Consider the following 13,130-nt stretch of genomic DNA (forward strand, 5'->3'; position numbering starts at 1 on the left):
CATGTTTTAGGTGTTTTCCAAACTCTTTGAAGTCCTTAGACGCCGAACGATTCGCCATGCTCTTACATCAGTGCCGCGACAGCGACTCTCATCCAACAATAACAAGAAGAAAAACTAGCCAGTATTTTTAACTTACTGTCTGTATCTGAAGTGTTCACACTTACACATGTAGGACAATAAGCTGGACTGTCTGGGCCGGTCTGCATATAATGCTGTAACCATACCAGACTGATGCTGCATATAGGGTATGGAATTGCACATCCATCTTCTAGGAACTGTAAAATGGTTTGAATTCAGTGAAGTACTGCTGTATAGGAGGGATATCACTTGTGTTCATAGCATGTGACTGATTTAACCTCATTACTGTAGCAGCAAAACTCATTTCTCTTTCAGTTCATTCCAGTTCGTGTCAGACTTCAGCATTCTAAGTTTTTTTTTTTTTCATTATTTCAAGTCTCATATTTTTGTATGTTTTTATATTTTATTTTCCTTGGTTACCTCATTTTTTTGTTTCTTTTGCACGTTTCTCATTCCACAGGTGTTGAAGCCCATGAGTGATAATTTGATGGAGGATCATATGAGGCAGTCTGTAAAAAACTCTATCAAAGCAGGCCTGACCGAGCAGGTGTCTCACCATGCCAGACTAAAGACAGACTGACAGTTCATCTCCTCTTCAATTCTGCCCTCTCATCCTAGACATGCTTGCTGTACCATGAGAACTCAGTAATAATGAAAAATAAATAAAAATAAACCAAAGTTTACAATCAGCTGTAGAAGTAGTTTAGTGTGACTGGCTTCACAGATTGCTGCCATCACTTGGGAAGAGTAAGTTTGTCAGTGCTCTGCTTCTAAGACAAACTGGTGCCATGGAGACTGCTGGGGGTGGGAGGGAGGGAGTCTGTGTTACCTGTAGTCCCGGTGAACCCTGCATGTGTGTGGGGGGGGTGCGTGGGATCTTCCGCCGGTGTCTGAGTTGATGCAGTCTCTGGCTTACAGTGGGAATCTGTCCCCTGCAGGGGGTTATTTCAGGGAAGTACAGTGAGCAGCCCCATGTAAGGTGTACCCTCACCAAACGTACCGAGCTCTGCACCATCCCCTCGCCACCTCTAATGAGTGTTTCTGTCTATTGAGCTGGCGAAGCTGTTAAAGCCACTACATTACAATGTGTATCTTGCTTTATTGCCTTTTATACCAGTGTTACACAAATGCATGTTTGGTTCATCACGCCGCTGATGCAGAACTGACTTGTCGGGGGGCAGTGGGTCAGAGCATTTGGTATCTTGCCTTGAACTCGCAGACCTGGTCCCAAGGGAGGTGCATATCAGAACTGAGCTGTCTTTTTCTGCAGTTTAGCCTTCATGTATGTAATATTGCCATTAATTCTACTGGGGGAGAAATTCCATCCAAAAATGTTGCCTACAGCTACCAAGCAATGAGTTAGGATTGTCTGTACAGTGTGTTTAGTTTTTATTTTTTAAAAAAAATCACAGATAGGGCATGTATATGAAATATAAATATATAAATACGATTTTGTATCAAAGTTTTGTAGTTTATGGCAAAACCTGGTTCTGTGGTAGCTAAGTGCAGTCCCTGTAAAGGAATGTTTGTGGCTCATGTAAATGTGTGAATGCATCAACAATTTGAAGTTTTTTGATATATTTGTGATATTTACCTGCCTTGAGCACTGCAATCTCTCACCCCTTTGGGAAAATCAGTGGGAATGTTTGTTGTGAAACTCTTGTCTTCTGTTGCATTTTAAAGTTATTTCCTGTAATTTATTTTCAGTACATGATTAAAATCAGTTGTGTACATATGAAACGAAATTAGTGCTTATTTTTAAAAAATGTTCAGATATGTATTCTACTACATAAACTATGTCAAATACTTATCCTGACAATTATATGAACAAATTGTCTATTGTACTTCATAGCTTTCTGTTGAAGCTGATGTTCCTCTCATGCCTGTCTCTGAAAGATGACGTCTAGCTCCTGTCCCCTCCCTGTGTAGGAGAACTTCCTGGTATTCTAAAGCATGCTGCTTGACTTGTGGAGTTGCTTGTCAGCTTCTGCCCTCCAACAACTGTATCATTCTGAAATCTTGTTACAGGTTCTATTTTCACTCTTGACTGAATCAGTATCAATTAAGGCGTTTTCAGATGTGGGGAGTGTAAAGGCAGCTAAATAATTAACTGCTGTAGTTTCTGCTGGAAATGACTGTGTGCAATAGCTGAGGTTTTGGGTTGGTTTTTTTTTTTTTCATTCCTAAATGGTAACAATTTCCATCAACATTTGAGCTTTATCAGTCTCCCCTCTCATGAGTGAGGGAAATCATCTGTCCAGGACTACAGCAATTACACTGTGACTTTTGTACCATAAAGAACTGCAGGGGAGTGGTAGTTACCTGCCCTCTGGAGATGAGGGCTCAGCTCCAGGGGAACGATGCTGAAGATGAGGAAGGAATGTTGCATTTTATTGGTATCTTCTCTCAAACTGTACAGATTAAATACAGTTATTTAAACAATCTAATGCTTTGGTGATGAATCTCTTTTATTAGTCAAATGATAGGGGTCTATGTCACATAGGGGGTTGGAAGGCTGTGCTTGCCTTTGCTTCTTGTGCTCCCCAAGAATGTATGAGTCAGATTTGAGGCTGGGCCGTGCCCTGCTTACCCAACAGTGATGAGGACAGGAAAACTCTGTCCAGAATGGGGACAGTGAAGCTGGAAGGTTTTATCCACACTCTACCCTTCTAGTAGAGGACTGAAACAGGAGGTGTGTGGGGGAGGAGGGTTCCTGAATGCTGCCAAGAAGTTGCAGAATTAATGTGAAAAAAACACCCCAACTTTGTGGGTGCAATCAAAGGTGGGGCCAGGGTGATTTTTGGGAGGAGCATGTGTGGGGAAACAGAATTAATAGGACAAAACAGGCTGGTCATGTGGCAACAGATTGCTGGTGTGTGTTCTTGTCTGACATTGTCCTGTTTTCTCCATTAACTCCACTTCTCATCCTCCTCCATGTGCGTGGAGGTCTAAGCACCAGCAACTGGAGTGAGACCTGGGGTCACAGGGGCTCCATGTTTGCACTGGCAGCAGGCTGGAGGAGTGGAAAGCAAAGTGCCAGCAACTGCAGAGTGAGGTGGTATGCCAGCGTGTGAGCATTATGGCCAGCTCTAGCCAGCAAGATAACGGGCCTGGGAGACAGCTATCAAAGCAGTCCTAAGTCTGGGTGGAATGTGCAGCAATTACTGCATGAGGCAACTGGAGGAGCCAGGAGGTGCAGGCTGGTGTGTCTGGGGTTGAACTGAGCCCTGTTTGTACGTGTGTGCCTCCCTCTAAGGGAGCAAGCAAAAACACAGGAGACTCCAAAGGCCAGTTACAGGATAGACTTGGGTCTGAGGGCATCCACAGCAGGTGTGTGCAAGGGTGGGCTGAACTGGCTACTGGAGTGGATTCAGCACTACTGGGTAAACAGAGCCTCCCTGCTCAGCTGCTGGAGGGATCAACAGCTTGTGTGTGTGTACTTCTCACTAAAAGACCATCCTGATCAGCCAGAGAAGAATAGGACAGAAGTGGTGCTATTTGTGCAAGCACTGACCGCTGCCTTGTATGGGTGGTGCAAGCACACACTGTATGTGTGCACATGAGGAACGCTGGCTCACAATTAGTATTGCTTGTAAGATAAGGTTAGTATTTCTCAGCATTTGCCTATGTACTGTTAAGAACACCAGACTTGTGCAGAATAACAGAGGAACTTCACTAGGGAAACAGAAAAGGGGCATAAAGGAGATGACAGACATTTTCTCTACCTAGGGCTACTCTGCTACTGACTCAGGAAAGGGGCTCTGAGAGCTGCTCCAGTTCTGAGAAACCTGGTGGGTATACTGGGGCCTTGCTTCCCCTGTCTTCCCCAAGCAAGCAAAAAACAGAAAAAGCATAGAGTAAACCATGATAACACACCAGCACTATAGCTCTGGCCAACTCTTCCCTCAAAAAGAACACAGCAGAGCTAGGTAGGAAGGCTACACGCAAGATCCTTTGGCTGGCAAAGTATAGCATACTGCTGCAGGGAGACAAATGAGGAGAGATGACTTGGAAGATGTAACAAGCTACAGCATCACAAAAGGGTGAAGATGACAAAAGATACTTGCTCTTTCTGTTACTTCAGGAAATGCTGATCAGAATGTATTTCTCCAGCTGGCATCAAGTTAAAGAGACACTCACCCTCACAAACATCTTGCTCAAGTCCCTGGGTTCCTTGGGAGGGGAAATACTCATGCAGGGCAACAAGTGATGTGACTTGTGGTCCAGAAGAGCACAAACAATAGGAAACTTCTGGCTATCTTGTAACTCAGTTTTCTTAGGGCAGGCTAGGGACAGGCCACAGATTTTTCCTGTAGATGGCTGATCCTTAAAGTTAAGTTAATGAAACTAAAAACATACAGCAGGTAGCACAGCAACAATTAAAGAGTGGAGAACAGGAAGCCCTGTATTTTATGAGCCTAGGTATAGTGAGTGTCCAATATTTTTTTAATTGTGTTAGCCAAGTATGGCAGTACCTCAGAACTCCCTGCCTGTTGTTATTTTGGATTAAAGTAATTAAGCACAGGTTATGGTAAAACTTACTTTTTTAATTGAAAAACATGGGCAGGAATAAAGACATTATTTACACAAGTTCCCAAGTGCAGCTCAACTCAAGAACATACAACCAGCAATATGGTAAAAATATGTGGGTCCAAAACAGAATTATGGAGGCTACCAAATAGTACAACTCCCAACAGTACAAACACGGATCTTCAGATAAGATCAGCAACTGCAATAAGAGAAAATGAGAGAACGTAAATAAGCACCATGTGTGCAGAGAGCCACAGCCCAGCAGTACAGCGCACCTACTGCTGTTCCAAGGTTCTTCCCCAGGGGAAACAAGGATGGGTCAGGCTTGGCAATGAGACATGGGGCAAAACAAAGCATCTGGCATTTCTCTTCCAATGCAGCACAAGGAGGAGGGCAGCAGCCTCGTCGGGCCTGGCCCGCACTCACCATTCATGGGCATCTCGTCTATCTGGGTGGAGTAGTACTGCTCGATGTCTCGCAGGATGCGGATGTCATCATTCTTCACAAAGTTGATTGCTACACCTTTTCGGCCATATCTGCCTGACCGGCCAATTCTGTGGAGGCAGAAAGAAAGAGAGAATGGAGCCACCTTGGGACTGGGTAACCCAGCCACACTGCCACATGTGAAGGCCAAGCTTACCTGTGTATGTAGAGTTCTCTGTTGTTGGGTAAGTCATAGTTGATGATCAGGGACACCTGAGGCACATCCAGGCCTCTAGCCCAAACATCTGTTGAAATAAGGACTCGGCTGCAAAGAGAAGAGGACAGTTACGGCTGTTCCACCCTGCTGAGGTGGGTGTGAGAGCTGAGAAGTTGTGGTGACCAGCACAGGGCATGCCCTGCTATTCTGCACTTCTCCCTGTCCACAGCACAATGGCATCATTCACATTTTTGCTGCAAGAAAAGTTGTCCCAAGCAGAATGACTAAACTTCAGTGAACACAGATTGTACCAAGACAGTGTTGATCTTTCAGAAAGAATATGATGCTCTTAAGTTTAAAATACAGAGGACAGAGCCCAAATATTTTTTCCCTTATTTCAAATGCAGCAATTCCCAACCTCTTCAGCAACATAAACCTGAGTAATTCTATGCCTTGAAGTATAAGCATCCCTCCTTGGAAAGTGGCAACCTCCCAACCCTGCAACACCAGAAAGGGATAGAGGGGATTCAGACTTCTTCCTAATTTGACCTGAACAAGGCCTTCAGAAGAGAGGTTGTTATGGGTTTCTGAGGCCTGTTCCCTTCAGACACTAGAAGAAATCCTGCCCTGAGGTAGCAATGCTGTAAGCAACACTGTTGAAGGCATTTACCTTGCGCCAGATCTGAACTCTTTCATGATGGACTCTCTCTCCTTTTGTGGCATGTCCCCATGCATGGATGAAACTGTGAAGTTGGCTTCTCTCATCTTCTCTGTGAGCCAGTCTACCTGTGCACACAACCAAGCAGCCTGGGTTAGCACTTTGCTCAGCATAGCCAAATGCATGACTTGGGCTTCGAGAATGTTTGCAGAAACTGGAGAACGTTTGCTGTTAAGGACTGAAAGACACTTTAACAAGCATTCTGGAGCCAGATGAAGTAAATAATCCTTACAAAGTATCAGCTACATGATACAGGGCTACAAAAGCCCTGAAAGGAAAGGACTGAAGAGCATTTATTCAGAAAGTCTGGCTTTCTTTCAGGGGTTACAAGCAATGAGAAGAATAAGAAGTTCTACTTCTCTAAAAAGGCAACCCCTGCCAACTATATCATGTCTGCCTACATCAAGTTGTTTAAGCTAGGCACATCCCAAAGACAGATGTTTAACTTCTCTTCTTACTAAACTATTCCCAAAAGGGGAAGCAACCCAACCCTCTTAAGTGGATTTGTCTTAGCATTCTCCTGAGTCACGCTCTGAAAGTAAATGCCCATCTGATGGCTGCTGCTGTACCTTTCTTTTGGTGTTACAGAAGATGACAGCCTGGGTGATTGTGAGCGTGTCGTAGAGATCGCACAAGGTGTCAAACTTCCATTCTTCTCTCTCCACAGCCACAAAAAACTGCTTGATTCCTTCAAGGGTCAACTCATCACTGTAGGAAGAAAAACAGCTGTACCATACCACAAGTAGGTGCACACACAACACAGTTAGAAGGGCTGGGTGTGCTTCAGCAGAGATCACACCTCCACCCCACATGCTGAGGGTTGCTGGGTCTATTTGTCCTGACTTCTGCTGAGTTCCAGTGCATGAGGACCTGTGACACCACCAGACATAAGCTATACCTCCGAGAGTTTTCAGGATCAGTCAGCTAAAGGCTTTTTTGGTTTGCAATATGATAGGAAATCAATGGACAAGGCCTAGAAAAATCCTCTGGAGAAGCATGGGAATTAGGTAGGTGTGAAAAGTAAATTTCCAGAAGAGACCGCATAGGGAGGATGAGAGGGCAAAAGGGCAGTCAGGCTGAGCAGCAGCAAACAGAGCTACACAAGGATAAAGACGAATTGGCCTCTGCTGGAAAACAGGACATGAGGATGTCTGCAAACACCTAGGTAAACTGCAACAGTGAGAAGGAACAAGAGAGAGACTCTGCACATTTAAATCAGTTAATACTGTGAAACACCCAGGGCTAGACCAACTTTAGAGCTTCTGTTTTTCCCAAGGAAACTCACCGTTTCACTAAAATGCGAATGGGGTCTGTCATGAATTTGTTGGTCATCTCCAGAATTTCATGAGGTAACGTGGCACTGATCAGAACCACCTGTGTAGCTGGAGGCAAGTATCTGTACACATCATAAATCTGCTCCTTAAAACCTGAAAAGCAAATCAAGTAGCACAGAACAATTAGCAGATCTCCAAATATGCTGCTCTTTCACAATTTGATCTGGAATTCAGTATTAGGCCTACACTACAAGATGAACATTAATGAGTGAATCAGTAACTCAAAGCCAGTGTCACATATTGCTCACACCTTCCTAATTTTCCCAAACATCCACAGTAAAGTATGCAGCAGGTCCTCCCGCAGCCCCTCTAAAATTTGTAACTATCAAAAAGTACACTACAACTAAATCAGAGAAGACATATTATTTTAACCTATTACAGCCTACAATGAATATAATGGTCTAGCTTTGACAAAAACAATTATTTCTAGAAGTGGGACTGCCATCTGGGACACCACAGAATCACAAAGAGGTGCAGAGAATGGAAGTAAAAGGGAGACAAATATTTTACCTTTATTAAGCATTTCATCTGCTTCATCCAAAACCAGCATTTTGATGGCACGAGTCCTTAAACTTCGTCGACGAATCATATCTGTAAGATTTCACCTTGTAAGATGAAAAGGCTCTGAAAGCAAGCAAGCCTACACTGCTCCTGGCCACTGCCAGAGCATTTTGGTGGAGGAGAGGCAGGCACTTCCCCTGTTGCCAACAGAGACTGGTGACAGAAGGCACACCCAAGGGCCACAGCATGCCCACTGCACCCTGCAGCCTAGGGAGATGTCTCTGTGGCCTGGCTAAGGCAGGACTGACTGCAGGGAAGCTCTACAAGTCCAAGCTGTGGGAAACTATTTGCTACTTGCACAGGACAGATGACCCAGTCTTCCACAGCAACTGTAGCTGGATGTGAGAAATGCCAAATGCTATATGAACTTTTTGTCAACAGATTGGTCAAATCTACATCCTGTTTGAAAGAGCACATGGCTTTGTGGAATCCCTTAACACCATGATAGGAAAGTATTTGCTATTAAGTGTGCTGTTCCAAGCCAGCCCAGTTTGGCAGCTGCCTTTTTTTTCCTTCTTCTTTCTCTTGCTTGTGAAGACTAGCTCTATGTTCTTCCAGTGATGGGTGCTTGTGTAAGAAACTACTGCCTGTTTCTCAGAGATCCAGAAGATGTGTGCTTGAGGGATGACACTAGCACTGTGTTAACTGCCATGAACAATAAATATAGAAATTTTCATGTAACGTAACCAGAAAGTACCAGCTGCAGGTGAACCTGATTTAATAAAGAGAGAGTGATGGCCAGCGAACAGAAAATGTGGACTGAACTTTGACATTCAAATAGACCCAACTCTTGTCTCTTTCAGGATTCTGAAGTATTTCCTGGGATTGTAATATTTCTCCTTAAAAAAATACTCTTTGTTCGCACACCAACATATAAAGAAACACTTCAACAATGAAAAGGAAAATTTAAACAGAGAAAATCCAAATACTATCCCCATTGACATCCCTCTAACTTCTGCCAGCTATTACCACAGTGAGTTGTTACCTTGTTACACTTCACATTGAGATTACATTAATGCTGTCTATTTCAAATTTAAGTGCACAGAAGTTGCAGGAGGTTCCCATGGCCCAAATCAGGTCTGAACCTGGAGGTGACATAGCCTCCCACATCTTACCGAACACACGGCCTGGAGTGCCAGCAACAACATGCTGCCCATAATCCAGTTTTCGGATATCTTCACCCACGTTGGTCCCTCCAATGCAGGCATGACACTGGACATTCATGTAGTCTCCCAGAGCAAGAAGACCCTGTGTTAATACACAGGAATGGCTTAATTAACTGAGCTCTCATGAAGCTTGTATTTGTAAAGAGATGCATGTCTGCAAAGCCATGCAGTGTTTTTTAAAAGAAATGTAAGCACAAGCAGTTAGAGGAATTTTTTTATGTCCATTGCCCAAACCCCCTCAACAGCAGGCTTTCAAACACTGGGAACTCAATTCCACAGGGATCACAACTGCTTTAAAAGTGCTGTCCTTAAAAATTCAGTTAGGAATGTGTAAAACATGACTACATTGGCTAGCAGTCAAAGGTAAACAAGAACAGATATAAAGCAGCAGAGAAAAACAGCCCTTTATCAAAATTCTTTATTCCTTTCAGGAACAGGACAAAAAAGCGGAAGCTGTGCTTTCAGCCATGCCAGAGAACACCTGAGAACCAGTCCCAAGCCTTGCAACTGCTTTACAGATAGCGATTTAAATGCTCCTACCTTTTGAATCTGCACAGCCAGCTCCCGAGTTGGTGCCAAGATCAATGCCTGGGTCTCACGAACCTGATTACGACAAGAGATCACATGGCAGTTAATCACAGGGCAGCTACCATCCAAGCATAACAGAGATTACGGATCCTCCAGTTCTCTGAAATGTCACATCTGAAGGATTAATTATAGAATTTTGTGCTAAAACCTAGTGTTTGCAAGGGTGAGTACACCTAGAAAGCTCTTCTGACACAGAGCATTTACACATTAACAGCCTCTTAATTAAGTTACTTTTGACGAAACAGCACTTAAGCAGTTGAAAGCTCATTTTTTAGTCCAACCTAATTTCTGAAAACAATTCTAAAAGTGTGTAATTTTCGTGCAAAAGATTAGAAACAAATTTAAATCACTTCAAGTTGGTATGTTCAGTTCAGATGAAAACCTGGCATTGCACAAGAATTCCAAGATCACATTTTAAAGTGTCACATTTGAAAGATGTTATGAGCACTTTACAGAAATGAGGGTGACTTTTCATTTAGAACATGGAACATTTATTTCTATGTCCCCAGGCAGTTACAGGTGAACAATCTAAGCTTTATTTAGGAGGATACTGGCCCACAGAAAATCATCATTTTACACAACAGCATCTACACACTCAAGTTATACTTAAAAAAAAAATTGAATGGACACAATGCACCTATCACAAACATCTGTCAGTCAAACATCTAGGTTTGATTCTGTGCAATGTGCGCCAACTCTTCAGACATATTGCTGATGCTGTTAAGACTGAGGACAATTCTGCCTGCTGAGAGATTAATTTAGCCCTCTAATAAGTATGTGAGGTCAGCTGTTTAAGCTAACTTTATGATTACAGGACTTTATCTGAAGGTGGGTTTAACAGATAAATTACTACAGAGTAGAATCAGGTGAAATTATTTATCAGAAATGTGTATGAAGTTCACTGCTCATGTTTAAAAAGATCTCAATGTACAGCTTCATTTACTCACTCTAAAAACGAAGGTTTTTAAGATGAACACTCTACCAATTTAGATAAAAAATGTTTTTAGTATGTGCTATGACATTACCTGTATATCCAGGCACTGCAGTACAGAGATGGAGAACGTTGCTGTCTTCCCTGTTCCTGACTGTGACCTGAGAAACAGATGTTTGGTGAATACTATGGATGTCTGGACAAACAACAGAAGCAATTTCAGTATATTCCACCCTCTGTTCTTTGCCATTCTTTCACTGCAAGAAAGTCAGTATTACCAACAGCGTATCTGACACAGTGTGATCTGCAGACAGGCAACTTTGAGAACTGCAATATCAGGGACAGAGCACTCTGTTGCAGGGTCCCAAGCTCTGGCATATTCACTCCTTATCCAACAAGCGTTTTCACTTCCTGCAGTGGAATGCATATCTTTTGTTTCTAGAGACTATTATACAGTTGATTTTCTTCTGCTTACTCTTCTCCTTGATTGAGACTAAAGTTATCCCAATACTTCTCTGGTTTCACTGGAAAACATTCCCAAGAGTCTCAGAGCCGTATTCGCTGAGAACACACAATATCTCAGCAGAACTTTCATTACAGTGACATGCCTAAACCTAATAAATCTGACATTAACAACACTTAGCATCACAGTCTATGTGCAAGTTAACCCATTTCACCCCGTATCGCTCGTGACGTGATTTCCCTAATCCTGACAAGCAGCAGCCCAGGACCTTGGGTGACAGATCTCGCTTGAGGCAGCGAGTGTGACCAGCCCGCCCGCCCGCCCCCCTCTCCCGGGCCCGCAGCCCCCTCAGGGCACGGCCCCGCTTACTGTGCGATCACGTCTCTCCCCTTGATGATCTGCTTGATGGCTCGCTGCTGGATGGCCGACGGCTTCTCAAACCCTGCGGAGGCAGTCGTTACCCTCAGCGCGCCGGGGCGGCCCCGCCACCGAGCAGGCGGCGGCAGCACCGCGCAGGCGCACGGCCCCGCATCCGGCCGCCGCCACCGACCACGAACCCCCCACTCCCTCTCCCCCGCGCCGCCGCTCCCCCGCGCACCGTAGGCGTAGATGCCGCGCAGCAGGTCCTCCCGCAGCCCCATGGTGTCGAAGGTGGGCGTCACGTCCACCTCCTCGCTCGTCTCGAACTCCACTTTCGTCATGTCCTCCTCCTTCATCAGCCGCTTCCGCGCCGAGCTGCCCGTCCCGCCAGATCCCGACGACCCCGACATGGTTGACTCCTTTCCCTTCTCCCACCGCCCACCCCCTCACGCACCGTTCAATGGCGCCGCCGCCGCGCACCGAGACACCGCCGGATTGCGCATGCGCGGAGTTGCGTGTGAGGCAGGGGACGCGGCGTGCGCATGCGCCAGGGCTGTGGGAAGGACGGCAGTTGCGGCGTGCGCATGCGCAGGGGGCGTGGGCGGGAAGGTTGGCGCGGCATGCGCATGCGCGGCGGCGCGGTGAGTGCGGGCCGCGGGCAGAGGGGCAGGTGTGCCCCGCGCTTTGGTCACCGTGGGCCCTTGGGCGCCGGGGGGGAGGCCGCGTCGTGCCGGTATCGGCACGACGCGGCCTCCCCCCCGGCGCCCAAGGGCCTGCGCAAGGTGAGGGGGAGCACCTGTACCACCCCTCCTGGCGAGGCGCGGCGTGCGGCCTGCAAAGTGTCTGCAGAGTGCGCTGGGCTGCCGGCCCTTGTTCGCCTCCTGTGAGGATGTAGATCCTTCTTGAAAAGCCGCGAAGAGGGAGATGGAGGTTACGCCTGGGGAATGCGAGTTCACTTCCCTGCTTACGATGAGGGGGATGGGCCCTGGTCTCTGGTTGTGTGGTCATGTGGCCCCCTTTGGGAAGCCATAAGGGCTGATGTCTGTAGGTACAGCCTGTCTCCCCGTGTAAAAGGCCGGTGTCCAGACCCAGGAACACCCCAGGCACTTTTGGGCTGGCTGTTGGACTATATCACCTTTTCTGCAAGCCTGGGGGTATCAAGGATTCATTTATAAAACCTTAAATCAGACCAGGCAGTTAAACAAAATTTAGAGGTTCTCAACAGAGAACAAAGGAATAGGACCCATGTTTTGCTTTACTTTTCATCACCTTTTCCATTTCTCTGTCAATGTCATGGAAGCACTGATTCTCAACAGAGAACAAAGGAATAGGACCCATGTTTTGCTTTACTTTTCATCACCTTTTCCATTTCTCTGTCAATGTCATGGAAGCACTGAGACCCAGTTTTCGCAGAGCTGGATCTCTGGATTTGCTTTTGGGGCAGAGGGTTTCACTGAGGGCGTGCTGCACCCTCTTATCCTCCATTCCCATCTGGGATTTCAGCAGGATTTGCTTCTTCCATCTTTTCCCCTTTTTCTTCTCTTCCTACATTTTTTTTTTTAATCCTTGAAGAGAGGGCAGATTTAGTTGTCCTCCCACCACAGGTATCCTGAATACTTAACTGATCTCTGAACAAACCCTTACACTTCTGTTGGGGAAGGCTCTCTCCTGCCTGGTAGGCACTCTTCTGAGCTAAAATATTTTATATGGTAAAATGAAGTTGTTACAAAACCCACAAATATTTCCAGTCCCAGTGTGCCT

At 45.5% G+C, this 13,130-nt stretch overlaps 2 protein-coding genes across 7 annotated transcripts in view; one reads left to right on the plus strand and one right to left on the minus strand.

Annotated features, from left to right (window-relative positions):
• ATL2 (atlastin GTPase 2) overlaps positions 1–2,525 on the plus strand; it is a 37,678-nt gene extending 35,153 nt beyond the window's left edge. For 3 of the 6 annotated variants that reach the window (XM_065058908.1, XM_065058910.1, XM_065058912.1), the window contains one exon: positions 11–2,525. In XM_065058908.1, the coding sequence (XP_064914980.1) occupies positions 11–118 (108 nt within the window). In that variant the 3' untranslated portion in view covers positions 119–2,525. The remainder of the gene's footprint in view (positions 1–10) is intronic. The other 3 variants (XM_065058909.1, XM_065058911.1, XM_065058913.1) reach the window with 1 other exon arrangement.
• A 2,079-nt stretch (positions 2,526–4,604) lies between these two features.
• EIF4A3 (eukaryotic translation initiation factor 4A3) lies at positions 4,605–11,921 on the minus strand. Its single transcript, XM_065058914.1, has 12 exons — positions 11,608–11,921; positions 11,379–11,451; positions 10,641–10,707; positions 9,568–9,630; positions 8,977–9,109; positions 7,811–7,891; positions 7,252–7,393; positions 6,536–6,674; positions 5,919–6,034; positions 5,249–5,356; positions 5,035–5,162; positions 4,605–4,807 (listed from the first exon to the last, which is right to left on the minus strand). Exons 1-12 carry the CDS (start codon positions 11,777–11,779, stop codon positions 4,791–4,793), a joined length of 1,239 nt encoding a protein of 412 aa, XP_064914986.1. The 5' UTR covers positions 11,780–11,921; the 3' UTR covers positions 4,605–4,790.
• Positions 11,922–13,130: the final 1,209 nt, after the last annotated feature.

The sequence above is a fragment of the Columba livia genome, chromosome 3, assembly GCF_036013475.1.
Source record: "Columba livia isolate bColLiv1 breed racing homer chromosome 3, bColLiv1.pat.W.v2, whole genome shotgun sequence".
Lineage (NCBI taxonomy): Eukaryota > Metazoa > Chordata > Aves > Columbiformes > Columbidae > Columba > Columba livia.

Excerpts from the sequence above, each read along its gene's own strand:
- EIF4A3 (XM_065058914.1), bottom strand. The coding sequence starts at position 11,779 with ATGTCGGGGTCGTCGGGATCTGGCGGGACGGGCAGCTCGGCGCGGAAG. Across the intron at positions 7,892-8,976 it reads CACTCCAGGCCGTGTGTTCG|ATATGATTCGTCGACGAAGT; the intron begins GTAAGATGTGGG and ends GAAATCTTACAG. Across the intron at positions 5,163-5,248 it reads AGAGAACTCTACATACACAG|AATTGGCCGGTCAGGCAGAT; the intron begins GTAAGCTTGGCC and ends CTGCCTCCACAG.